The 27,832-nt window shown below is 46.1% G+C and overlaps 1 protein-coding gene across 2 annotated transcripts in view; it reads left to right on the forward strand.

Annotated features, from left to right (window-relative positions):
• The window catches only part of GLRA1 (glycine receptor alpha 1), an 82,937-nt gene that overhangs the window by 9,193 nt on the left and 45,912 nt on the right, over positions 1–27,832 (forward strand). For both annotated transcript variants that reach the window (XM_047073533.1, XM_047073543.1), the window contains exon 2: positions 24,332–24,459. In XM_047073533.1, the coding sequence (XP_046929489.1) occupies positions 24,332–24,459 (128 nt within the window). The remainder of the gene's footprint in view (positions 1–24,331; positions 24,460–27,832) is intronic.

Below are 27,832 nucleotides of genomic sequence, written 5' to 3' on the forward strand. Positions count from 1 at the left end.
AAGAAGTTATGTAATTTGCCCAAGTTAAGACCACTAGCAAGAGGCAAAATCAAGATTCAAAACCAGGCTGACTCCATAAAACACTCTTTTAACCACTGCACTGACACTGTTACTCCCAGAATGAACCGGGAGGGGGAGAGAGGGGACTGAACTGGATGAGAAAGACAGAGGTAGAAAAGAGATTAATTTCCCTCTCTAGATGATCAGGGGCTCATCTCTTTCCGAGGGCCCATCTCTTTCTAGATCATAATAAAGTTAACATACATCCATAAGTAGCTGAGTTTTCAATCTCCACCCTTCACACGGGAGGGGAATGGCACTAACTCCCACCCGCGTTCCAGAGGGTCATGGTTGGGGCTCTAAGGGCAGACAGGTTGCTGCAGCCTTTTCTTCTTTATGCACCTGCACCTGCCTCGTGACAAAAAGCGCTCAGATAAAAGAGCTATCGAGGGTTCTGCGAGAGAATTTCTGACCTGGTGGGGAGGAAAAGGAGAAAGCCAGCACCAATCCTGGCCCTTTTGTTTTTTTTAATTGTTAATTGCTGGCCCTTAGTACTCACATCAGAGCAAAGCCTCACATCCTAACCCACAAACACACAAGACCAAGAACACCGGTTTCCTTTTACCTTCCCTGAAGGAGGTTGGAGATACAGCCCGAGCTCTAGCCCTCACCACAGGCTCCAAATTTGCCTTTCCAAAGCACACCCAATGATGGGCTTCTCAGAATATCCCTGGGAGGGGAGGGGCTGGGTTGCTCAGTCGGTTAAGCTTCCGACTTCAGCTCAGGTCATGATCTCACAGTTTGTGAGTTCGAGCCCCACATTGGGCTCTGTGCTGATGATTAGAGCCTGGATCCTGCTTCAGATTCTGTGTCTCCCTCTTTCTGCCCCTCCTCCACTCGTGCTCTGTCTCTATCTCAAAAATAAATAAACTTAAAAAAAAAAAAAAAGAATATCCCTAGGCAGGGGAAACCGCACCCAGGGCCAGAGGAGGGTGGTGGGTGGTGGGAGCAGAACGGGGCCAGGAGGAAAGGACGGGGCCAGCTCTCCTATCATGAGCTGCACTCCAGACCTGGCCTGTGGGAAGCCCAAAACTGTTGCCTCAGACACCTGTTTTCAACAGCTCTCTGAGTGACACCAGAGACTTCTCCAAATGTATCCCTAGCAGGCCTGCTGCTAATAGCAGAAAAAAACACAATAAAAACAAAGTCTCCAAATATCAACCTTGAAATAAACTTGCTGGTTTGTTTACATTATAAGCATTCCATGTTTGCCATAAAATATTTAAATCACATGGGGAAATATGTTTAAAACCAAAATACACTGAAATCTTACCCCCCAGGGTAAATTACTCAACAGTTTGCTATTCATCCTTCCAGATGATTTTAATAACATAATGACCAAACCATGAGTGCTCGCTTTGTGCCTGACATCTTTCTAAAAGCTGAATATGTATTAACCCATGGAAGCTTCAGAACAATCCTGTAAGGCATTATTCATCCCATTTTATAGATGAGGTTACAGAGGAGGAAACAGAGAGGTTAAATAATTTTCCTAGGGTTACCCAGCTTGGAAACAGCAGTGCAAGATTGAAATCCAAGCAGTCTGGCTTCAGAGAGCCTTCAACTGCCATGTTCCACTAGTGAGCGTTTCTGTTCTACAAAAATGGGATTATACTAAACACCATGTTCTGCAACTTACCTTTTTTCACCCAGCAATATGTTGTCAGTGTGCACACAGATGCGTCTCATTCCTTTTTGCATTTGCGCTGCCCTTTGCCGAGAATGCCAGGTTTGGGCAGGATATGGCTCTCAGCTTGTCACAACACAGCCCCTACCTCCACTTCCAGCTTCTTGCCTTCCCACAGACCAAATTCCAGCCCAAACAGAACTTCTCACCGGTCTCTGTAATATGCCCACTCTTCTCATCCCTGTACTATTCTCACACTCTTCCCTATCCCTCCATAAATCGAGAAACTCCCCGCCCCTCATTTCAGCCCTGAAAGGCACACCGGCCAGCCCCAGATTCAAGCTAATTTGATTTTGAATCCTGCATCTGGCACTTCCTTGCTGTATGATCTTGGCAATTTACCCAACCTTTCTCATCTAAAACTGTTCCTCATCTTAAAAACTGAAGACACAGTTGAGTGTCTGACTCTTGGTTTCAGGTCAGGTCCATGATCACATGGTTCGAGCCCCATGGTGTGTTCGAACCCTGCATCCGGGTCTGCACGGACAGTGTGAAGCCTGCTTGGGATTCCCTCTCTCTCTCTCTCTCTCTCTCTCTCTCTCTCTCTCTCTCTGCCCTTCCCCTGCTCATGTTCTCTCGCTCTCTCTTGCTCTATCTCTCAAAATAAATAAATAAACTAAAATTAAAAAACTGAAGAGAACAACTTCACCAACAGATAAATGAAGTTACCTTTCAAGCACTTTTTCCGTGCAGAACTTAAGCCTTTAACAAAGGACAATCCCTTTTCCACTTCCCTAAGATCTTGTCCGTGCCTCAAGATCCACCTCTAGCCCCACTGCCTCTGTGAGGCAGCCCCTGGACTGCCACCAGCCCCCTAAATGGGTGTAGACCCTCCTTCCTAAATCCTCTTGGAGAAGTAGGCATTATCCTTGGCGCTCGGTTTACTCAAAGTGCCCTTACATACATTTGGGTGCCCTTCTGACTTCCCTACTGGACTGTGAGCCCTTCAAAGGCTAGGAACTGAATGAATTTTGTGGTACGTGTGGAAAGGGCAGCAAGAAGAAAAAGAACCCATCCCCTGGTGCTTCCCAGAATTTTCACCTTGTTCTCCCTCTTCCTCATAGACAGCATCATCCCAGCGGTTCATATATATTAGGCGTTCGGTGCTTGTTAAGTTGAATTACTTTGTCCCCACGTGCCTGCTCCCATCATCTTCCTGTTGGTTCTACAGAAGCCCAGGACCGGAAGGCTTCCAACCAGCCAACCCCGAAGCACTGCTGTGTCTCACCGTGATCCCTTTTTCCTCTAAGAAATGAGTCACAGTGAGAGGGAGCTGGACACAGCTCAGCCCTGGCTCAGTAACCATTGCGGTGAGCTTCTCAGTTTTATCCTCGCTGTCTGGCTGAGCAGGTTCTAACTCCAGGCCCCGCAAAACACCTGAGGCATCACAGCTAAAGTTGCTTCCCACCATGACCGAGGTCTGCAGAGAGGCTCCTTCCACAGGACAAGGCAAACTTTCTAAAACAGTTTTTAGTTGTGCCAAAAGCATGAACTTCAGTAGAGATAGTTTTCTTGATGTGACCTAAAACACTTAGTAGAAAAGAACAATTCTTGACAGGAGCCAAGAAAGGACTGCATCATATCCAGAGCAAAGGGGCTTGGAGGAATTCGTTGAATAGGCCTTGGAATATAGAAAGCTACACTTCCTGAAAAGGAGGGTGACATGTTTCAATAAAAGGGGTAACCCCATGCTGCCTCAAGTAAGACTGCGCTAGGTAAAGACTATGGGTCTTTCCAGCATAATTCTTAAATTTTTTTTAAGTTTTATTTTTATTTTTTTTAATGTTTATTTATTTTTGAGACAGAGAGAGACAGAGCATGAGCAGGAAAGGGGCAGAGAGAGAGGGAGACACAGAATGTGAAGCAGGCTCCAGGCTCTGAGCTGTCAGCACAGAGCCCGACACAGGGCTTGAACTCACGAACTGTGAGATCATGACCTGAGCCGAAGTCGGATGCTTAACTGACTGAGCCACCCAGGTGCCCCTGCATAATTCTTAAATTAAGTTGGCTCATAGAACACCCAGCAGTTAAAAACTCTTGGGAATCAGTCAGATATATTCTAGAACCCTAGTTATATTACTTGATTCCTGTATGTCCTGGAGAAAGATTGTTTTTAGGACTCCTGAGCCTCAGTTTTCATCATCTGTAAAATGGCAATGATTAGTATCCACCCCCCCACACTGAAAAATCACCTGAAGGATTAAATGGGAGAAGGCATGGAGAGTGTTGGCGTGTGACACACAGAAATCGTGCGAAGCAGGAAACCATGATTACTATATTACAAGGGGAGAGGTGCAAAGCATTGTGGGAGCATAAAGAAGAGTGTAACTCTGCCTGGAAGTGGGAAGACAGCAAAAAGTCAAAGGAGCCAGGACACTTAAACTGGGCCACAAAGAATGACTAATCCACCAGGTGGCAATGAGTGCCAAGAGAGACTGTTGCAGGCAGAGAGGAAAGGCTTGCCGAACAGGCAGGCTGGAGGATGTGGAGATCAAGGGCACTGGATGGGCCAGCTGTCCACTGTTAACCAGGCTCAGTCCAGTCCTGCAATTCTTTGTTCTCTCCCAGTGGGCCTTTTGTCAACTGGAAGCCCAGCTGAGAGTAGACAATTTTCTCATTATCCAAAAAATATTTCTTGAATTCCTGCTATAAGTCAGTGATTGTTCTAAGTCCTGGGGATAGACACAGTGATGAACAGAACAGACATAGTCCTTACTCTCATGCAGCCTAACATCTAGAAGGGTCAACAAACAAACAGCTTGGGAAACCACAGACTTTCAGATCATGGGCAGTGCTACAAACCCAGTTAGTCAGATGATGGGACAGAGAATAGTCCATTGGAATCCACCCCAGGCTGCCTACACTTGCACACATCACCTCCCTTAAGATTTACATCCTAGGGAGATGGGCAGATGGGAAAAGTCCATTTCCTTTTACTGATAAGGAAACTGAAACCCTGAGAGGAGCAGTGATTCATCCAAAGTCTCAGCCAGTAAGTGCCAAAGGCAGGTGACCTCATTCCATGCAGGGAAGTCAAAAATATCCGGGACAAAAGATGAAATGGGGGGCGGGGGGAGAAGTGCAGAGAGAGTAGCAAAATGGTGTTTACGATAAGATCCCATTTTTATTTTTTTAATGTTTTATTGTTCTCATATGGGAAAAAGAAGTCTAGAGAAATGGACCCGAAACTGTTCATAGTTGTTATTATCTCTTGAGAATGAGACTATGGGGGGCTTTTCTTTCCTACATTAAATATTTTGGTAATGCTTGAATGTTTCACAATAATGTATTACTTTTGAAGGCTGAAAAAATAGATTTTCTATAAAGAGATATCAGAGAGAATGGGAACACAATCAAACTTAGAGCCAACCTAAATAAAAGACACATGTACCAGGTAGGGAAAAAAGACTTTTGCAGTGGTCTGAACCAGTGCCCAGTTGATTGGTTTTCTCTGAATAAAAATGAACCTAGAGGCTGAGTCTGTTTGGTGTGTTTGGAAGAATTTTCTGAGCAAACAGAAGTAGGTTTTCCTACTGAAGTCACTGTTCTAGAAGTAAGATGTCATTGGAAAATGGAAGGCCAGAGTTACATTATAGACTTGGGTTTTTAGAACCAGTGATAGATGGAATATATTTTCATCGGCGTGATTGAAGCCCTAACCAGTTCTTTTTGTAATTTCATAAAATCCTCATGGCCTTAAAAAAAAAAAAAGTTAGAGATGGAAAGAATTATCTGACCCAATCCCTTCAATTCCCAGGGAGGAAAAGAGGCCACAGGGAAAAGGATCTGTCTAAAGTCAACAGTGAATTGATGCCCAGCCCAGACAAGGACCAAGGACTCTAAGTCTCTTTTCACTATGACAATTTTCCCTTACACCTAAAGACTGTTCCACTGGTAGTGTGCATGACAAATTTCAGTGGTACAGGATAATTTTCTTTTATTTCACTAATCATGAATTTTATTTTACTAAGTACTAGAATTTGCCAATTTCATTATAATATTAGTAGTTTATATTACTAAAAACTCAAAGGTAAATTAGGGGCGCCTGGGTGGCTCAGTTGGTTTAGCATCTGACTCTTGATTTTGGCTCATGTCATGATCTCACTGTTTGTGAGTTCCAGACCCGCATTGGGCTGTTAGCACAGAGCCTGCTTGGGACTCTCTCTCTCTCCATGTCTCTCTGCCCCTCCCTACTCACACTCTCTCTCTTTCTCTCAAAATAAATAAATAAATTTTTTTTAATGTTTATTTAAGAGAGGGGGTAAGGAGCAGAGAGAGAGGGAGACACAGAATCCAAAGCAGGCTCCAGGCTCTGAAGTGTCAGGACAGAGCCCGACATGGGGCTTGAACCCACGAACTGTGAGATCATGACCTGAGCTGAAGTTGGACACTTAACCAACTGAGCCACTCAGGTGCCCCTTCACATGCTATTATTTAATTTACCTTTTTAAAAAGTTTATTTATTTATTTTGATGGGGTACCTGGGTTATTTTGTTGGAGCACCTGGGTGGCTCAGTCGGTTAAGCATCTGACTTCAGCTCATGATCTTGCAGTTTGTAGGTTCAAGCCCCACATCGGGCTCTGTGCTGATGGCTCAGAGCCTGGAACCTGCTTCAGATTCTGTATCTTCCTCTCTCTCTCTCTCTCTGCTCTCCCCTGCTCAGGCTCTCTCTCTCTCTCTCTTTCAAAAATAAATAAACATTAAAAAATAAAAATAAAATAACAGCATGTGAATTGGGCAAAATTGGTCATATGCTATGCAAGCCATTTGGGTTTCAAGAATGCTGTTCTCCACCATTCCATCTTAAACACTGCCCTTGGATTGAATGGAAAATGCCAGAAGGACTTGTGAAACCCAGTCAGTTCTGAACAAAGCCTAAGTCTCAAACGGCTTCTCAGTGTGAGTCATGGACATGGGCTGCTATTTGAATTTAAATAGTTGAAGGAAAGATGGCACGTTTGGGTAGTAAGTAGGCACACTCAGCAGACAGCTCATGCATTGCAGGGACGGGGTCACCAACAAGGACCTATTTATTTTTTAAAAATTTTTTTTTCCAACGTTTTTATTTATTTTTGGGACAGAGAGAGACAGAGCATGAACGGGGGAGGGGCAGAGAGAGAGGGAGACACAGAATCGGAAACAGGCTCCAGGCTCCGAGCCATCAGCCCAGAGCCGGACGCGGGGCTCGAACTCACGGACCGCAAGATCGTGACCTGGCTGAAGTCGGACGCTTAACCGACTGCGCCACCCAGGCGCCCCAACAAGGACCTATTTAAACTACAGTTTTCTATTCCCTTCTCATGTTAAAACATCTGTGCTCCCACCCTTTGCCTTATGAACAGAAATTCCTCTAAATAATGTTTATAATATTATCTGATAACATGAATTTAGAATCTACTATATGCCAAGAACTTTTCTAAAAGCTCCAGATGCATCAACCATTTAATCTTTAAAGCAACTCTATTAGGTAGGTACTGTTACCATCCCCGTTTTGTGGACGAGTACACTAAAGCGGTGATTTTTACCAATCTAGGATACCTTGAGCCCAATCCATTTCAAAGTCTTCATAGGCGGGAAGACATTGCACAAACCTCTCCAGAGAGGTGTAGGGGGAGGGTGGAGAGAGTAGAGGAAGAAAACTGAGAGACTCATCCCAAGTCATAGCCCTTCCCATGAGGAAAGAGGGTGGGGAGAACTTGACAACACATTTCCCCTCAGTTCTGCCACCGAAAGTCCTGATTTCCTTTCCATCCATCACCATTTGTCTCATGAAGAGACAAAAGAGAATAAGAAATAATATGGCTCAAGACATAAAACGTGGGGAGGGGAGGGGTGTCAAAATGAGGGGGTGAAGAAAAGGAGAGACAAACAAAGTAATCAAGAGGGAAGAGCGCTAACTCAGGTCTCCTCCGGGTTCGGCCAAGAACTCCCTGTGTAAGTCTCCCTCCCTTTCTGGTCCACAGTAGTCTCATTTGTAAAATGGACAAGAGGACTGGACTAGCTGACTTTTAAGATCTCTCTCAGCGCCAACAGTCTAGGTTCAGAAACACATGAAGGAAAAGGAAGAAGGCAGAAGGCCAGAAGGGGAGAGAAAGGTAGGTGGGAAAAAGCAAATGCTAAGGAGAAATGATGAAAGGGGAAGGAAACAGGAGAAAGGAGAGAAGGTACTTCCCAAAGCAGATGGAGTCTGCTTTCTTGTTGAAAGAGGAGAAGAAAGACTCTTGTATCAAGAATTATAGCAATAAAATCTTTATCCTCAGGCAGTCAGCTCCATGCCTCCCCCTGGTGGGGGCCATGACTGATGGTGGTGGGGGGTCTGAAGCAGCCCTGGGAGGCGGGAGGGGCCTGCCTGGTTCTGGACGTCTAGGAAGGAGGACAGCCCCTCCCCGTGTGGGCCTGACAATGGACAATGATGATTAGCATATTCCCAGGCTCTAGGGCATGTCCTGGGGAAAAGACTAGAGGATGTGCCCAAGGGAGCTACAGCTGCAACATTATCACCTTGTGCCTGCAAGGATGTGATCCTGGGAACCTCCAGAGGATATCCCAGGCCAGCAAGAGATCTTCCAAGGTCATCTTGTCTAACCTCCTGCTTCTAAGCATCTCTTCCCTAATAGCCCCATGCCAAAGAATTTAGCACAGAATGACACTTGGTCCTATTCTCTAGTTTTCATACTTGTCTGAACCATCCCAGGCCTTGAGGCTCTTGAAGACAAAGACAGTGCCTCTGGTTGATTAAATGTACCCTTAATCCACAGGGCACAGTTCTGGGCACCCAGTGGGCTCACCAAACCCGTCTGATAATTGGTCAGTAGGTGAAATGGCTCTAATCTCTCTCTCAACAATATCTAGCCTGCTGCTTAGCATTTCAGTCTAAACATTCTTCCTTTTGTTTATTCAAAAAAAAGGAAGCATGCTTCAAAGTCCAACCTGTCATTTGCCTGAGAGGACAGAGCTGGCAGTAACTGCTTCTGTAGAAGTAAGGTAGAATACCCACTCTGCTGGTGACATCTCCAAATCTGGAACTGACCCCAGTGAAGAAGTGAATAGACAGTGTCACTACATAAATGAGAACCACAGGTGCAAAGACAAAGACCATAGATCATTGTTGGCTTGACATACAATGAGCAACTTGTGTATTCCAGGTATTTGGCTAAGCAACTTATCTGAATTTTTTATGCTTCCCAACATTCCCAACATTAGCATGGAATATTCCTAGTTTACAGGGGAAGAAACTAAGGCTCCGGAATGTTACACGACTTTCAAGGTCATAAAGTAAGTAGTGAAGTCACAATTCTAGGCCCCTCCTCAGCTGGCTCATCCTCACACATTGCTCAAAGTTCAGCCTATCCAGGAACACCTCCGGCAACAAGAAACCACCTACTTGTGTTGCATCTTCCATTATTGGGCATTGTTTGACCAGCTGATCAAAACAGCCTTTCCTCACACGTGTCGGGCAGCCACCTCCCTCTCTGAAAGGCCCATCCATCTTCTCTGGCCACCTGGAACAAGTCAGTGGGCTGTAAAAGGTGCCTCAGCTATGGAATCAGAAAAATCTGGTTCTGTTCCTACCTACCACCTCCCAGCCACGTGACTTTCAACCAAGTCACTTCTGCCTTCTGGGCCCCGGTCTCTTCATCTGTGCCATAGGAACACAAATAGGTACCTCGCCTAGAGTTTGGGAGAAGAAAAAATAAATAATGCTTGCAAAGGGCTTACCTCAGTGCCAGACAAACAGTAAATATTCAAGAACATTATTTTACCGAGTCCCTCTTCCCCATGACAACCCAACAGAGATTTGTAAAAAATGATCTCTCTGCCTAAATCTTCTCTGAGCCAAACACCCACAGAGTCTTTAATTATTCCTTACAGGTCAATTTCAAGTTTGTTTACCAGCCGTGTTGTTCCTTTCTGGACCTGCTCCAACCTGTTAATGTCCCTCTTAAAATGCAGGGCCTACAATGGAATATAATAAATTAGCCAAGATTTGAAGCACAACCCACATCCCATGTTTCCTGCCATACCTGCCTCTTTTAGTCTTCATATTTTTCTGAAGTTCTTCAGAATGATTAGGTGTAACCTAGACTGGCATAAAAGTTTAGTGAAGAATGTTTGACTCTCACAAACAAAAACTTCAATTTTTATTTGTAATAATAGCACTCGAAGTGGTTTCTATGTGTCTGGCACCACATCAGCATTTGACACACATTTTCTCTTTTAACCCCAACAATCCTAGGAACACATTATTACCCTCCTTTTTCTGATAAAGAAATAGTTTTGGGGGCACCTGTGTGGCTCAATCGATTAAGCGTCTGACTTCAGCTCAGGTCATGATCTCACGGTTCATGGGATCGAGCCCCGTGTCGGGCTCTGTGCTGACAGCTCAGAGCCTGGAGCCTGCTTTGGATTCTGTGTCTCCCTCTCTCTCTGCTCCTCCCCTGTTTTACTCTGTCTCTCTGTGTCTCTCAAAAATAATAAATAAACATTTAAAAAAAGTGACTAAAAAAAGAGGGAGAGGGGCGCCTGGGTGGCTCAGTCAGTTAAGCATCCGACTTCAGCTCAGGTCACGATCTCGCGGTCCGTGAGTTCGAGCCCCGCGTTGGGCTCTGTGCTGACAGCTCAGAGCCTGGAGCCTGTTTCAGATTCTGTGTCTCCCTCTCTCTGACCCTCCCCCGTTCATGCTCTGTCTCTCTCTGTCTCAAAAAAATAAATAAACGTTAAAAAAATTTTTTTTAAATAAAAAAAAAAGAGGGAGAAAGAAACCGTTGTGAAGAGGTTAAGTGACTTGCCCAAGATCACACAGCTATGTGGCAGATAGCATTGCAATCTACCATGCTATACTACCTCTCATACCAAGCATTTAGGGGATGTTTATTATATATAAGTAGTTTCAGGGATAAAAAAAAAAATTGGATATGATACAGGCAGAAGACATAGGCCAGGGCAATTTAAATAACTTTAAAAAAAAAAGACATACTACACCTGCAACATGGGACTTCTGAACTATACTATCACAATGGTCTCTCTTCTCCCCTCTAATACGCTCCAATGTCTATGGCTTCTTGGGCAGTATGAGTATATGGAGAAAAAAGAAAAAGGTAGAAGCAGTCATCTCTCCTCTTTTAACCTTCACTGCCCGACCAATTCCTTCTGCCCTTGACCCTTTACCAGACTCCACCTTGTGAAGAGTTTTCAATGAGGAACCTGCTGGTCCTGGGGTTGGAGGAGAAGGGAAGTCCCTTTACACTGGTGTACTCTCTCTGCCTTAGAAATGGTCATACTCTTTGACTCAGCACTTTTGCTTGTGGGACATGAACAGAGGTTTGTGACCAAGGGAGGCTTTCACAGCATAATTTATAACAGCTAAGAAGTGAGAATAATATGAATGCCCATCAACAGAAGGACAGCTACATGAATGCTAACACACCCACATAGGCAGTCATTAATAATAATGTTTCTAGAGGTTTAATAACAAGAGAAAATTTTCATTTAGAATCTTCAGTAAAAAAAAAAAAAAAGGCAGGAAACGAAACCAATTATAATCTGTAGAGGAAAAGAGAAAACCCAGAAGAAATGTACTAATGTGTTAATAGTAGGTATCTAGATAATGGAATTTCCAGATGGGTTTGGTTTTGTTTTGTTTTTTCCTTGAACTTCATTGTATTTTCCCAATGTGCATTTGTTGTTTTAACCATCAGAGAAAAATGTTGTTTTTTTAAATGGTTGAAAGAATCTGGCCTGAGGGCAGCCAGCCAGCTTGTAAAGAACAGTTTTGGCCACTGGGCACTTTCCATCCAAGCAGCACCAATTACTACTCCGCCACCATCAGATCATCTTAATCCCATTGATTGAAATGCCAGAGTAATGCTATTAATTTACCACTTGACAGATAAATTACTAACAGCATAGTAGAAGGATCCCCCGGGGAGTGTTCCTTTAGGTGTGACCGTGGGTGGTCCTTGAACATTCAAGTGCAAAGCACAAAGAAGCCTCCAGAAGTTCATCTGTTTATCCCTCATGATAGAGGCTAGATCAACCAATTCTCTCTGAATCAATACAAATTGCATTGGACATTCACAGTGTGCCAGGCACTAAAATAAGCATTGCTAAAGAATTATGTATTCTTTACATCCCCCATGAGCAACAACTACTATTACCCCCATTTTACAGATGCAGACACAAACACAGGATAAGTTACTTGTCCAAGGCCACTCATCCAGTAAATGGCAGAGCCTGAAATTGATGGCACAGTCCATGGAGCCTGCCCCTGTTTCAGTCCAGAAGTGAGTTTCTATTTGTGGAGTACCTCGTGCTTTCTTCAATGTGCATTCAAATAGTAAATATACAACTTAGCACAGAAGGTGACTATACTCTGTGGATGAGTAAACTGATGCTTAAATATGATGCTTAAATATGATAAAGGGCTTGCCCAAGATCACACAAGAAAGGAACAGGCACAAGTCAAACCCAGGATTTCTGACTCAACATCCACAGCTTACCCCATTTCCCTGAGCTGTTTCTCTTTGCCTCTGAGACACACAGCAAGAAGCAGGAAGCAATGGAATTGGGCCCCCTGTGGGGTCCCCCAATGAGCTACAAAGAGGTGACCCTGCTGCAAGATCCTGCAGGGTAGAATGGAAAGAAACCCCAGAAGGAAAAGAAAGACTCAGCAGCGACCCTCACGTTCCTTCTGCCATTAAACCTCCTTCATCTTAAAACCAGAAAGGACACCTTGTCCTTCCCTCATCATCCATCTACCTTCCTTATGTCTCATCGGGCACCACAGGCTTCACGGACACATCTTGTCCTGACTTCTCCTCAGTGAATATTTCTTACAGAAGCTTATACTAAATGGAACAGGAACTTAACACAGTGCATATTCCAGTGAAGTGAGCTGTTTTAGCACATGTGAACAGCTGCTCCAAAACTTATGCCCAAATCCCACCTCAGTTAGAGTCATGCATCAGTTCTGCCATCAAGGCACCTTGATTAGGTTATTTAGTCTCGCCAAGCCTCTGTTTCCTCATTTGAGAAATGGAGGAGAAACCAGTACCTACTTCATAGAGTTGCTGGATGAATTAGAAAGCACGTATGGAAAAGTTCTTGGCTCTGTGCGTGGCACCTAGAAAGTGTTCAAGCATTGGTGGCGATTGTTATTATTCTTAGCTAACCTCTGAGTCTGTTTCCTCTTCTCTAAGTTGGAGATGATCATCCCTACTGACTTTGCAGAGCCGCAAGATGCAGTCATTAACTTATAGCAGGTGCTCAATAAATGTCTTTTTTTTAATGCCCAAGATGACCAGATCTCATAATTCTATGACTCTTTTGCCTTCTTCTTCCCCAAGATTTTGGAACCTGCTGAGTGAGATAAAGATGATCCACCCCACTGAGCATAGCTGCAGCTGTCTGTCTTAGAGGATTGGGGGAGGGGGAGTGGGGAATGAACAAGGGCTATTTAGAGCAGTCTCAGAACCCTGGAGCTTCCTGTAAAACTCTGTATTTACATACAAATACCCACTTCAACTAAACCCTCTCAACTCACACTTAAGTGCTCTCTTTATTCAAACCAGTCACTCAGTCCATTAAAAGGCAGCTTCAGATTTGAATCCAAGCTGCTCTTTCTACAATTTGAGGTCATTCTCCCTGAGAGCCCAGTGAGGGTTGTTTATTTTCTCAACATCCTTCTTTGAAATCAGTCTCCCAGATGCTTGAGGGCCACACACCTTCAAACTCCCTCCACTCATGAAAACCTCTGTTGAGTCTGGGATAAATAGCTCCCCTTTTGTGGATGCATTTCCTGTGGCTTCATCAAACCTACTTTCCACTGTAGGTTTGAACTAATACGGACTTGGGAGGGAAAAGTGATAAGCTGTTTCTAATAGCCCCGGATATTCAAGCACGTGTCTTCACGTAGGCTTTCCTCTTTTAGTTTGGGAGTTCATGCAAAGCAAGGGCTATGGCATATTCACTATCTATACAGTTAAGAGAGAAATATGTCAGGTCAGAAGTACCTATAGAAGTTACTTAACCTCTGTGAAACTCAGTTTCCTCACCAGTAAAATGGGAGTCATGACCCCCTACCCACAGGATTATATTAAGGACTAAATATCAAAAGCAAAGCTCTTGGTGTAATGCCTGGCACTTTATAACTGCTCAACACAGGCCAGCTCTTATTATTAGATTATTTCTATTTTGCTTCATCACCCAGTATAATCTCTGACTTACAGTAGGCACTGCATAAATCATTTGGGATAAATAAAATAAATGAAGTAATAAATTAATACTATCTCAAATGAGATGATGATTACCTCAAAATGCCTGGTGAATGAAGAAGGCTGACTGACCTGAGAAGGGAAAGAACTTATTTTCACAGCTTCTGTAGAAGCACTGGGACCTTTGGCCATTCACACAACACCTGAAGTTGGTAAAGGCAGATTGTATTTTTTTTATGTGTATTTATTTTTGAGAGAGAGACAAAGCATGAGCGGGGGACCGACAGAGAGAGAGGGAGACAACAGAAACCGAAGCAGGCTCCAGGCTCCCAGCTGTCAGCACAGACCCCAACGTGGGGCTCCAACTCACAAACTGTGAGATCATGACCTGAGCCGAAGTCAAACGCTCAGCCGACTAAGCCACCCAGGCACCTCAGTTCATTCATTTTTAAAATACAATCTGCCTTGGGGTGTCTGGGTGACTCAGTCAGTTGAGCAGCTGACTTTGACTGAGGTCATGATCTCCCAGCTGGTGGGTTCGAGCCCCACATCAGGCTCTGTGCTGACAGCTCGGAGCCTGGAGCCTGCTTCAGATATTCTCTCTCTCTCTCTCTCTCTCTCTCTCTCTCTCTCTCTCTCAAAAACAAATAAACATTAAAAAAATTTTAAGTAAAAGAAGTTTAAAAAGGAGTGAACTGAAATGAAAAACATAAATAAAACGAAAATGTTAATGCCAGAAACATTCCGAGAGAGAGAGAATTTAATGGTCAGGAAGGGTTTGCCCGTCCCCTTCCTGTCTTTTGGGAATGGCCACATAGTCAAGAAGCCCCCAAGCACATCTGGAGATGCCGGTCATGTTACAGCTCTGCCACCCGAGACCCAGAGCAGGTCTCTTCCTCTTTCAGTGGAGCCTCAATGTTGTCACCTGCGCTCAGAGATGCTGTGGCAGGAATGGTGCAGGGAGCCAACTCAGTGATGGATTTGGAAGTGCCACGTAAACAGAAAGCATTATTTGTGTGACAGCGATCATCACGCTGTTCTCAACCCACACTTTTCCAATTCTCAGAGTTCCAGGAATTCCCACTGGTAGTTCCGAGAGTCATGCAAACATTTCATCACGAAATCACGAACCAGAGCAGGTCCTCAGAGGGACTTTGCAATCGCTATCACTTAGAAGAGTCAACAGAGTATAATAGTTAATACCACGGGCCTTACAGGCCAGTTGACTGGTGGCCTTGTCCCTCATAACCCATCCAACCTTGCCTAAGTTTCTGAAATTCAAGCTTCCTCATCTGTAATGACGTCATCTTCATAGGACTGTTGGGAAGTTAAATACAGCAACACACGTAAAGTACCCGGCACATAATAAGCACGGAGTGAATGGGAGCTCTTACATGTCTTTGCCCTGAACTCCATTCTCTGCAAAGACAGACTTTTCCCGTGAGATTCATCTGATTAAAAAGAAAGCTGCCTCGAAGGTAATGAGAGCTATTTGCTCTCCTGTCCAGCTCGTGGGACGCATGCTGATTATGCAGGGCCTGCTAAGAGCTTTGACTCTGGCACAGCAACCCCCATAGGCCTGTTCTCCAGCATCCACGTCTCTGAGGAATCCCCCTGGATTCCTCACACTGCAACTCATCTCGGGGGGACAGGTTGGGGCAGGGGGATTGGGGGTGCTACTTGATGCGCACAGGCTTAAGTCAAGTATTCTTTCACCGTGGAACCAGACAGCAGAATGGCACTGGTGGTCAGAGGCTAGGAAAATTTCCCCAAGTGACACATATAGGAACAGTCAGGGCAAAGTGAGATGGTAGCTGTAGAATTGTGATCAGGGACCTAAGTGGGCAGAAATGTGAGGTTTATGCATGAATGTAGGTTTGACCTAGGCCCTTGGTCCGAGTCAACCCCGTGGGAGGGATGCTCCCAAAAGAAAAAGAGTGGCTTCTTCCCCTATTTTCCTGCCTTGGATTTTCCCAGAAGACATCAGTATTTTCCCTAGGGACTGACTAAAGGTTTTGGGGCCAGAATTTGGGACTTTTTTACACCACTCAAGTCACATCACGGAGGCCCAGTACCTGCACAGCTAAATTCTGCTCCCCCTGGAAAGCCAGCTGCTGGTCCCCCCATTTAACAAATATCTACTGGGCCCTGACCACATGCCAGGCTCTGTGCTCATGGAAATCATACTTATTAAGAGCCTGGATAGAAACGCGGGGGGAAAAAAAACATTCCTTCAAGGTCTTGCCTACATAACACCTTGATTGCCCCTATCCCGAGGACGAGGAAGGCCAGAGAGCGGAAGGTTGAGCTTGACCCGGAAAGCACCAAGGGCTGCTGTGATTCCAGCCTTAAAACAGACACAGGGAGTCAGGAGAAGAGAGGCAAGAGGAAGGAAAACACTGACGTAAGTTAGGCAAATGCAGCAAGGTGCGCTGCAGCTGGATCACCACGCCGTTTAGCCTTAATTGTCTCTTCTGTAAAATGGGACAGACATCTTACCTCTCAGGCTGTTGGCAGGATAAAATGAGATAAAACATGCAGTATCGTTTCTTGCCACCAGACAAGAAAAATAAAAACAAAGCTTTTTAGAAATCAAATGAGAGGCTGTCAGAAGTCTAGACTCCCTCTCCAGGTAAATGTATTCAATTACCTACAGGAAACCCTACCCGAGATGGACCGGGTTTGATGTTCTCTGATGCTGTACCGTAGCGGGACCAGGAAAGACTAGGGTGAGGCAAGTGAGACTCCTGAGACACAAAAGTTAAAAAGGTGCTCTGTCTCGGGCCCCTACACGGGCACGGTTGGCAAAGCCCTGACAGTGAGTGCCTCCTTCAGTCTCGCTAGGTGCCTCCTTCCCTGACCCTGCTGCTGCCTGCATTATGGAGATACACAAAATAGAGCAGAAGAGTTAGTGGACGGAAGGTTATGCAGAGGAACAGACCAGAAGCAACGATAAGGAGTATGAAAGATCCCTAGAGATTCCGACTTCCCTAGGGGCAGGGGAAGAGCCAGATGGAATCTCAATGTTCCTTCCAGCTCCAAGGATCCAAGATTTTATCTTACTGCACAAGAGAATCATATTCAAATACATGTGCTTTCTCACCCAGATAAGGGGTTTCGTTTTTGGTTTTTTTCCCTAGGAAGCAGGTATAGCTGTGAGAGGTAGGACAGGAAGGGGGAAGGATGTCTTGTGCATCAGACTCTGGGGAGAACTGGGCTCAGAGCATGCCAACTCTGACATTCTGTTCCCAGGGGTGCTTAGCAGATCATGAAGTGAGAGTAATAAAATGTCAGGCACTCTCTGGCCAGCCTAAGCCCCTTACTGCAATCAAATAAAATTGGAATTGCACAGCTGGCCATGAGAAGCCAGATGTTGGCCTAAGGATGCAAGCCAGGAAAGCTGAGGGTGACCGACAGGACCCACGCTGTGCAATGACCCCCAAGTTCCCGGATGTCAGAGGCAGGGACACGAAACTGGACCAGTCCATAAGGACAGAAAGTGCCAGCCCCATTTCTTCCCAGGAGCCTAGGACACAGAGCCAACCGCACCACCTCTCCCCATTCCTATCCCGAGGAGGGCCCACCGGTGGAAGAAGGCTTCCCTCCACAGGCGCAACATGGGCAATGGCAAATGTTGGAGCTTTCTAAAGGTGCAGAGGCTAAAATTCATAAAACCCAGAAAAATTCTCTGATTCATGTCCCCACCTCCCCCAAAATACTGCCTTCCTTCTCCGAACCACCACAGCAGTCCGATTATGCCACCTACGCTGGGTGGCCACCTTCGATAATTGTTTATGTGCTTAATCTATTCCATCTGCTCAACAATGAACAACAAAAGGGCAAAGGCCAGTCATCAACAAATGATTATTGATTGCTACCACATGCCAAGCACTGAATGAGACAGACACAAACTCTGCCCACGTGGAGTGCTTTTTCTGTAGGCAGTGACATGTTCACCTGCACCCCTCCATAGTACCTTACGCATATGGTGGGTGCTCAATTAATCAGAAGGGTCGGAGGATTTCAGAGCAAGCGGGCCTGCGAAACTAAGACAACCTAGCACTCCACAGTCTAGTCCCTTGGCAGACAGATGACCCATCCTGCTACCTTCCCTGCTGGGTCAAGCCCCAGAGCTGTTCTCTGAGCAGCCACCACCAGTTGGATGGAGTGGGTACTCAACATACAACTGTTCGTTGTGCCTCATCTAATGCGAAACTGCCATTTCACAGATGAAGAAACTGAGGGCCATGTAAGACAAAGAATTAGCCCAAGACCACGTGGTTAGAGACGGAACTACGACTATACCCATGCTCCCCAGCTCTCACCTTACTGTTTTCCTCTGTTCCACAGTGACCTTCAAAACCCTGTAGTAAGTAAATGCCCTTGGAAATACAGAGCAGACTTTCCAACAACTTTTGACTAGTTGACCGGGTGCTTTCTGCACAGAATAAACAGCAGCTCATTGGATCACCTCCCTGCCAAAGAAAAGGAGATAGAACTCTGACCCAAGTCAGAGGACAAGTTGCCTGGAAGCCAAGTCGGACACCCCTCATTCAGAGATGTTTTTGGAGGGCCCGTTTCCCAAGCTTGGCCAGGCTGCAGTTCAGTATAACCAGCTGAGAAATCAGAATGGATTATTTCTACTATAAAGGGATTAAGGGATGGTAATCTTCCCTAAACTTTTAAACCCACCTGTAAGCACACAGATGAGGGTGTCCAATCCCTACTATTCCCAACCTCCTCACCTCTTATCATTGTTCTCTCTCTCTCTCTCTCCCTCCCTCTCCCTCCTTCCCTCCCTTTCTCTCTCCCTCCCCCTCATTTCCTCCCTCACACACACTAAATGTCTTTCAGTTCTCCAAGTCCTCTCTCACCTCTAGACTGGATACATGCTGTTCCTTCTACTCAAAACACTCTTCCTCTCATATTTCTTCTAGGCCAACTCTACACCCAGCCTTCAAGTTCTACTGTAAAAACCGCTTTCCCCACAAAGCCTCTCGGAAAGCCCTCGCCTTGCATTAAGTGAGGTTGCATGCCTGTCCCCTGTGTTCACTGAACCCCTCGCTCCTAGCGCTGGCCGAACTTCAGACACCTTTACTTGCACGTTCTCCTCTCCCCATTTCACTCCCCTCCCCTCCCAGGCTGCACCTGCAACTTCTCCTCCAGCCCTGAGCACCTCTCCCTTGGCTGTCCTCTGCCCCTCGTCTTGTCCTTCCTCCCCTTATCCCACCCGTGACTTCCCGACCGACTCCTCTGTGCGTGTTGAACCAAGGAGACGGAATCTGTCGAGGGGGCTCCCTCTGCTAACCCAGAATGGTTCTTGGTGCTGTGGTGCCTCACAGGGTGAAATTGAAGTTGTTTCTCCCCAGTATGGCTGCCAACCCCAGCTCATTTGAAATTCAGATTGACAGCTCCCTATGGATTCCCTATGTCCAATTGATGTTGCAACAGGAGGAGGAGAACCTGAACATTGATCTGGCCTTTCTTCCAACAAATCCCTGAAAAATGAATCGTTCCACTGGAGAAAAATCTTGAGACTGGATTGGGAAGAACAAAGACACAAACACACTCACGCTCCCCCAAAAGATTCCAGACAAATGCAGATCCCAAGACCAGATGTGTATAAAAGGGGGGGGGGGAGGGAATATGACAGACTAATAAAATGATGCACTAGGGCCAGAAGGACTCTTAGAGATTATTCTAACCCCCTTATTTTATAGTTTGGGAAACTGAAAGCCTCAAAGGGAAGTGACACCCTGAAGGTCACAGAGCCCCCACTTCACCGGGTCACTCTGCCTCCATTCCCCCTGACCCCCAGCTTGGACGCCTACTCCTGGATCTTTCCATGGTCCATTTCATTAGGAGTCAAAACTGAGGTCCTTTAAGTACCACAGTCTCCCAGTATGACGAATCCCCTGGCTAAAAGGTGATAGTTTAATGCTCTTTCCAGTCGGTGTGGCTTTTGCCATAAAGCCTTCTCAGAGAGGGGCAGAACACTTGGTCCCAGAAGACCTCACTGTCTTTCTGAAATTACTATTAATCAAATCTGTCTAAACTGAGTCTGATTCACTGCATTACATTGCAGTAAATCCCTGGAACAATTTGCATCATTTCCAAATACTCTTATAGGGTCAGCAAATCCTAACAATCAAATGTTTCATTTCTCAGATTCATTCCCAGCTTCTCTGTTCAGTAGCTCAGTCTATAAGCAAAGGTTCAAGTTCACCAGGGGTAGTGGTTCTAAAGGTGCACCAAGGGCTTCTTGATGTGTGGATTTACTATAGGGGGCCCTTGAACTAATTCTGTGCAAAATGTGCTTTCTAAATATAGACCGAAATGTCCATTGATTATCAAGTGGAGGGCCATGGCTATTTTGACATTCAAATGGAGACTTTGAATTTGAAAAAGAATTAGGGATATTTGGGTCTAGGGCGGTAAGTAAAGGGGGCGGTGCTTGAGGGTGGTTCACACATAATACGGGTGAATTATTGTTGAGAAATTTTTCTTTCAGTTCTTCTCATTATCTCGAGAAGAAAGTCTCAATCAGGTGTTAACACGTCTCCAACCTTTTCCCAACATTCACTGGTCCTCCCTGAGGCTTGGGGCAAGCTCGGGCTCCGAATGTTCGTAAGCCACAGCATGCAGCTAGAATTTTAGACTTCTCTTTTGGTTTTGTCTTCACTGTTCTCACCGTGGTGGTTGCGTCTATTATGGCAAACAATACTGCTTTTTCATCTGTAAGCCGTGACTATATAAAGTTCTGTTTTTAAAAAGAGTAAGTTTGAAAGAAGCGAGGCAATTTAAGGAAACATTGTAACTGACTAGCAGAGGTAGTATAGAAACAAGGCAAAAAAAAAAAAAAAAAAAAACCATATTTTTGATACCCAAAAGAACCCACTGGTACATGATACATGGTCAAGCTGGGACTCACAAATCTCAAAATTTCAAAGAATTCCGCTGCGACTCACTTGACAAAACAGATGGTATGGTGGTAATCCACGACTGTTTCTCCTCCGTTTTTCAGTGTGGCAACCTCGGTTGTGGGTATCAGAATGGCTGGAAGTCAGACTCGTGTTTTGAAGTTTCTGCATGTCACAGAATGTAACAAGCTTCAAAAACAAATAGGAGTAATGGCAGCCATCACCCGTGGCACTCCTCCCAATTTATAAGCCTTTCCCATACACTGTAGACTTCAGATGAAGCGACCCTTAAAAAAAATCTGAGTTCTAAACCCTTCTCTCATTAAAGTGCTGTGTGACCCGGGGCCAGTTACTTAACCTCTCGGAGTCTCCACGCCCTCAAGTTCAGGTCCGCATGCCAGGGCTCTTAGTGAGTCACCTGCCAGGTAGCCAGACTGAAATGCTGTACGGCAGACGTGGGAGCTAGGAGAACCAGAAGACTCTTCAGCTTGGGGAGGATTCGGGTATTAAATGGCACATTTTGCTACCAGCAAATGGTAGGGGATAATTTGGGGCGAATTCATTCTCTCACTCTATGGCATAATAGGATTCAGGATTATGAAAGAGGCCTAAGGGCCAAGAGGGGGCTGGCGCTCTAGTAGCTGCTGGGAGGGAGTACTGTGTTCCCAAATCTTATTATCTGAGAGGAGGGGCAGGAGAGAGAACAGGAGCTTATGAAAGCTTCATAACCACCACTCCTAGAGAGGTTCTAGAAGTGAATTATAGCAGCAGAAAAGTCATAAATCACCAGTTGCGCGCCTGTGGTCCCCTTTGCTCACACCACAGCCACAGAGCATCCAGGAGTCTGGTGTTGAACGGAGAAAAGGCTGGGACTGTGGTACTGACCGAGGGCCACGGAAGGCATCTGGCAGGACTTCCCAGCCACGCGGGGCCTGTGGTGCGGCTGAAAGCGGCACTGAGACCAGAAGAAGCTCCCAGACTGACTCTGAACTGCTTCAAACACACACACACACACACACACACACACACACATAGAGCAAGGCAAGAGCAAGCCAATATATTGAGTGCCCACTATGTTCCAAGAACTGTCCTAGGTGTTTTTGAGCTGTGCCTTCTCAGTTACTCCTTGTGTAAAACTAACGTGACCTGAGGCAACTGACTGAGGTTCCGAGAGGTTCAGTAACTTCCTCAAGGCCACACAGCTTATAAATGAGACAGAATAAATTCCAGTCGTCCGTTCTTTCCTCTTTTCTTGCACTATTCTGTACTATCTCTCACATTTCAGAAACACATACATGCACTACACATGCCACATCTATACATCCGCTAAAGCATTCGACCCATTCACACCCCATACCCCACATCCACACAGACGAACTCCATGCTTAACACACTGTCACATGAACGTCAGTGTTCATCTGGTTGCACACACATATCCATGTAACACAATCCACTGTGCATACACAGACACCTCCATCACACCCGAACCCCCGCACACGTCCATGCACATCTCCCCACTTGTACACATCACATCCAGAAACCTGCCCACATCACACCAACTCACAAACATCCATGCACACAAAACCAGTAAAATGCATTTGTCCCTCACCCTGTCAATCAAAACTAGTTCTTCAGTATATGGATGAGGGGATCTACTAAATAGGAGTGTCTAAATAATCCAGAAATACCCTCTGAACCTGCAAAGGAATACCAGATTGTTTTCAGTATTCTTCATCGCTGGAGATAATAGTCTAATGATTTTAAAGTTGTTAATCCATATATGAATATTTATGAATACCCTATTAGCCAGAATATTTGATTAATTAAAGTAGCATATTATTCATTCATTCATTCACTGTACAATTCCTAGGTACCAATTACGCTTGAGACACCATGGTAGACACAGTAGGGGATTAAAAGAACAAATAAACGATAAATGAAAACACCATGATTCCCCGTCTTCAAAGACAAACACAAGTAACTATATTACAAGGTAACATGGTCCAGAACCTGATAAGGGAGGGGATGTGAGAGAAAAGGGCACAAGGAGATATGATGGCTCTGAAGATTCTGGACCTGGAGAATGGGGACCTGAAGCTTCTGGACCTGTGCCGTCCGGGGAGCAGTGGTCTGGAGGAGCAAGTTCAGAGAGGAAGCCGTGGCATTGAGGTTGGGAGATGAATTTGCTGCACAGGCAGGACAGCTAGGTAGACGAGCCCTGCGGGTGTTTGCAAATGAGGAAAGGGGGCTTCCGGGAGCAGCCAGGTGGAGACACAGATGTGAGAATCATCCATTAGAGGTGATCACTTAAACCGTTACAACTGTGATATCAGAAACAAGCCAAGGCGAAGAACGAGAGAGGTTGAGTGCAGATCCTTGGGGAACGCAATGTCGTACTTGGCTGGGTGACAGAAGCTCCCATCTTACACGACACACACACACACACACACACGTGCGTGCGCACGCTCATCTATGCCTTCACCTCCTCAACGTACCTGCTCCCCAGCACTACACGATAGGGCTGCGTTTGCTCCCAGCTCTCTCCTGGTGTAATTTCAAGACTAGGAAAGCTCAGTTGCCCAAAGCAACCCAAGTGATTGTTCTTTAACCCTTCAGCTTCCAATCTTGACTTTTCTAGAAATCTGTACACCTTTGAGCGTGTGGCAGGGGGACAGCAGCCACTGTTGTCAGACGTCAGTAGTTCATGCTATGGCTTGAATGAGAACCTGAAACCACTTTGTCGCATAGGAATGGGGGTGGGGTGGGGACAGAAACACTGTGCAGCATCCCACAGTCTGATTTTAAATCCCCCAGTCTTGAGACACCAAGGCAGACTGACTTACTCTGAGACCTACGTCCGTCTCTTCCAGTAACTGTGCCTCAATTCTCCCAACCGAGCATTTTCTAAGGTGTATGTTTCATGAGATGGTAGTCCCATACGGATAGGCTTCTAAGCTTGAGAAGACTCCAGGTACAGATGCCTGATTATATTTCTGTTCCCAAATGCATTTGACTTGGGCAACATTATTTTTTAATTAGTGATTCTGACTCTGAAAGGCTGGACTATTAGGTCTCTGAGATTCTGTCTGGTGGTGCTATTCCCCAGGGACACCTAGAAGAATGCAGGGGCCTAAAATACAGAGCTGGACCTGGTGGGAAGTTAACCCTTCAGTCTCCTCCCCAGGGAGGCCCGGCAGCCATGACTGCTCAAAACCTCAGCCTGAAGACAAGGCAGCTTCTCAGCAGCAATCAGACACCCAGCTGTCTGCCAGGATCCCACATTGGTAGATATCTGGCCGAGTAAACCACAGAAGCTGATCTTTCCTCTTTAAGGACCCACACTGCCTATTTCCCAGGCTGAGAACACTCTGGTGGTTCTCGGGTCTGGGCAAGGCAGGGATAGGATCACAGGGCCATCATTAACCCGCTGCTTTTCTCTCTCCCTTCTTAGCCTTGCTGCTTCGAAGGAGGCTGACGCTGCCCGCTCCGCGCCCAAGCCTATGTCACCCTCGGATTTCCTGGATAAGCTCATGGGGAGAACCTCTGGATACGATGCCAGGATCAGGCCCAACTTCAAAGGTAGAGAAAACTTTCCGTCCAGATCCTCAGGGGTCTGCTTTCCTAGATTACAGAAGCAAGCAGCATGGTATTATAAGCAGATGGTAAACACATGGTATGAATCCCACGACTCTTTCCTCTCCCAGAGGCAGACATCGTTAGTCAGTTCTGTCTTCTCCCCACCAGGACCGAACAAAGCTGCAGAGAATCCAGCTCGACAGTACCCTGGTTTCCAGGAGTCAGTATGTGCGTGAAAACCTGTTTGCTCCCTCTGGTTAAGATGGACAATGGACAAACGCGGAGAAATGGGTTCACGTTTTGTTTCAGGCACAGACTTACACTCTGAACTTGGATAAGCCTCTTCCTGTCCCTGGGCCTCAGTTTCCTCATCTCTGCGGTGATAGAGTTGGCTGGAACTGTGGTTTTTATTAACTACGTTCCACGGAGCCCTCAGGCTTTTCCCACCATGTGCCCCAAAAAGGAGCAGAGGGCATAGCGAGCAAGCCCACCCTTGCTTCCCCCCGCAGGCAGCTCTGGTTGTATTTGTTTCAGAGAAGAAACTTCCAGCTAAAATGCATCTGCTGAAAGTTCCCAGGGATTGCTATATAATTTTGAGACGTTCTAGTCTAACTCAGAGTCATGATTTCAAATGCCCACAGGGACTGGGCAGGTTACTTAAATGAGTGAGGTGAGCCAAGAGTAAGGCCAAAGGGAGTTGTAGCGATTCTGGAGAAATAGAGGTGCAGGCCTCTCTGAAGCGGGTGGCCTCTCCCCAGCCCCAGGCCCAGCCCATAATTACCTGCAGGAATGAGGGAGGGCCCCATGTCGCCAGATCATCCAGTAGTCTAAGAAGAGCCAGAAATCAAGATTTATGCAAAATGTCCTGATTCCTAAAACATGTGAATTCAAACAAAACATGTTTGCAAGCCAGATACGCTGGGGGATGGGGGTGCAATTTACAAATCCTCACCAAACTGATCTGGAAAGCTTCTTTTAACTCTCAGAGTCCTCTGAGATCTTAACGTCTGTTACAAGAGGAAACCAGCTCCCTTCGTCCATGGATGCCCTGGGAAGTTGTGGCCATCTCAAACTACTGAACAGAGTTCCGCAGGTGTGGTCCTTAAGGGGCTCCCTGTGCACACCCGCCTTCCTCCCGGTACCCCTGCTGAAATCTTATTTCGAGGACCAACTGCCAGCCTCCTAATCAATTCTTGATTCCAAATGCCCTTCCGCACTGTTCCTTTTGGCTCAAGTGCAAGACCAAACAAGGGATGTGACAGCTGATAACAGCTTCCTAATATTTGCTCACTTCACTCGCCATTCTCCAAGTACCCTTCTCACAGTGCTCTGCAAGTGGGGTCGGTTATTTGGGGCCCACCTCCCACTCCTGTTTACCGTGAGGCTCCCCTGGCACATTCTCTGAGGCCATACCTTCCAGCATCATTTAGCATGACCTTGCCTCCCTCAGGGACAGGTAAGTCAGGACCAAGGTCATGGCCACAGGGTCTGGGCCCAAGCCCTTCACCAGGGTCACAATTTCAAACGCCCAGGGGGGTCAGGTATGGCACATGAGTAAAGCAGGATGGGGAGAAGGAAAGAAAACCAGTAAGCACAAGTTCACCTAAGAGCAGCCATTTCTCAGGTCCTAACAGTAGCTGCCAGGTAGGAATGCAGGCCCTGGGCAGCGGGCCTTCCAAGAGAAGACTTGAGGCTGGAGTTTGCTGTCAAATCGTCCAAGTTGGCAGCTAAATCACATCTTTTAGGAACACCATTAGCCAAACCGAATACATTACAGACCTGACCACCAGGTTGCCTCCGTCGCCGCTGGTGGTGTTCGGGAATTCCAGCCCAGCGTGCCCCCTGGTGGGCTCTCTTGGAACTCCATCCTGAGTGCCCTGGGCTAGCTCTCCTAAGGAGGAAAGCGTGTGTTGGACGTGTATGCATCCAGAGTACAGGTGTTAGCTTTCCTCTATGCATAGCACTGTACGTGGCACGTAGATGGCCCTCGATAAACCTTTCAAAAATGAATGAATGAAACAAAATATCTGCTAAGGCTTAGAGCATCCCAAGGGATGCTGTCAAGACTTCAACTCAGCTACGTTTACTCAATTCTTTGTCTAATGCTAGCAATTTATTTGTGTATTCACTCATTTATTTACTTATTTGCCTATCAATGGACATTTTTTTTAATTTTTTTTAAATTTTTTTTAACATTTATTTATTTTTGAGACAGAGAGAGACAGAGCATGAACGGGGGAGGGTCAGAGAGAGGGAGACACAGAACCTGAAACAGGCTCCAGGCTCTGAGCTGTCAGCACAGAGCCCGACACCAGGCTCGAACTCACGGGCCACGAGATCATGACCTGAGCCGAAGTCGGCCACTTAACCGACTGAGCCACCCAGGCGCCCCTATCGATGGACATTTTTAAGGAGTAAAATTTAACCCAGACTATAAAACTATTGAATCAGCTGAGAACAAACTGAGGGGTGATGGGGGGGGAGGGGAAAGTGGGTGATGGGCATTGAGGAGGGCACTGTTGGGAAGAGCACTGGGTGTTGTATGGAAACCAATTTGACAATAGATTATATTAAAAAAAAAAATTATATAGGGGCGCCTGGGTGGCGCAGTCGGTTGAGCGTCCGACTTCAGCCAGGTCATGATCTCGCAGTCCGTGAGTTCGAGCCCCGCGTCAGGCTCTGGGCTGATGGCTCGGAGCCTGGAGCCTGTTTCCGATTCTGTGTCTCTCTCTCTCTGCCCCTCCCCTGTTCATGCTCTGTCTCTCTCTGTCCCAAAATAAATAAAAAACGTTGAAAAAAAATTTAAAAAAAAAAAAAAAAAAAAAAAAAATTATTGAATCAAGCAGGGCCCTTCTCCTCCCCAGTCTGAGAACCTTACTTTGAATATCTGGGCCCCAAATCTACAGGACTAGAAAATGTCTTAGACTTTTTCCAAACCTGCAGTGTCTCTCCCCCCCTTCAGTCTCCTCCAAGTTGGGGGAGGAGAGAGAACACCCCTCTCCCCACCTACCCTTCCCAAGAACTAGGAGGCAAGGTTTCTCTGCTCTCCCTTGTGGTGAGAGCTGAAACATTGGCATGAAGTGTCCCCTGCCCCCGAGCCCCATGGTCCCTTCACACTCCCACTCAGGCACAAAGAAGATTCCCCACAGCCCCATACAAACCGCAGAGCTCCTGAAAAGGCCATGTAGATAAGGCCCCTGTGACCCTAACACAAGAGGAAGAGGCCTGCATTGTTTGAAAACTGCACAGAGTGATTAATCATTCAGCAGTTTCCTTCAAGCACCAGAAATTTTGCCCGCTCCTGAATCTCCTGAAGGCAGGGGTGGCTGGGAACAGCAGGCTGAGTCTGCAGAACACCGTGGCAATGCAAAGCGTT

This window comes from Lynx rufus, unplaced genomic scaffold (genome assembly GCF_022079265.1).
Source record: "Lynx rufus isolate CCGP_SWC_20201006 ecotype Redwood Valley unplaced genomic scaffold, mLynRuf1.p SCAF_1, whole genome shotgun sequence".
NCBI lineage: Eukaryota > Metazoa > Chordata > Mammalia > Carnivora > Felidae > Lynx > Lynx rufus.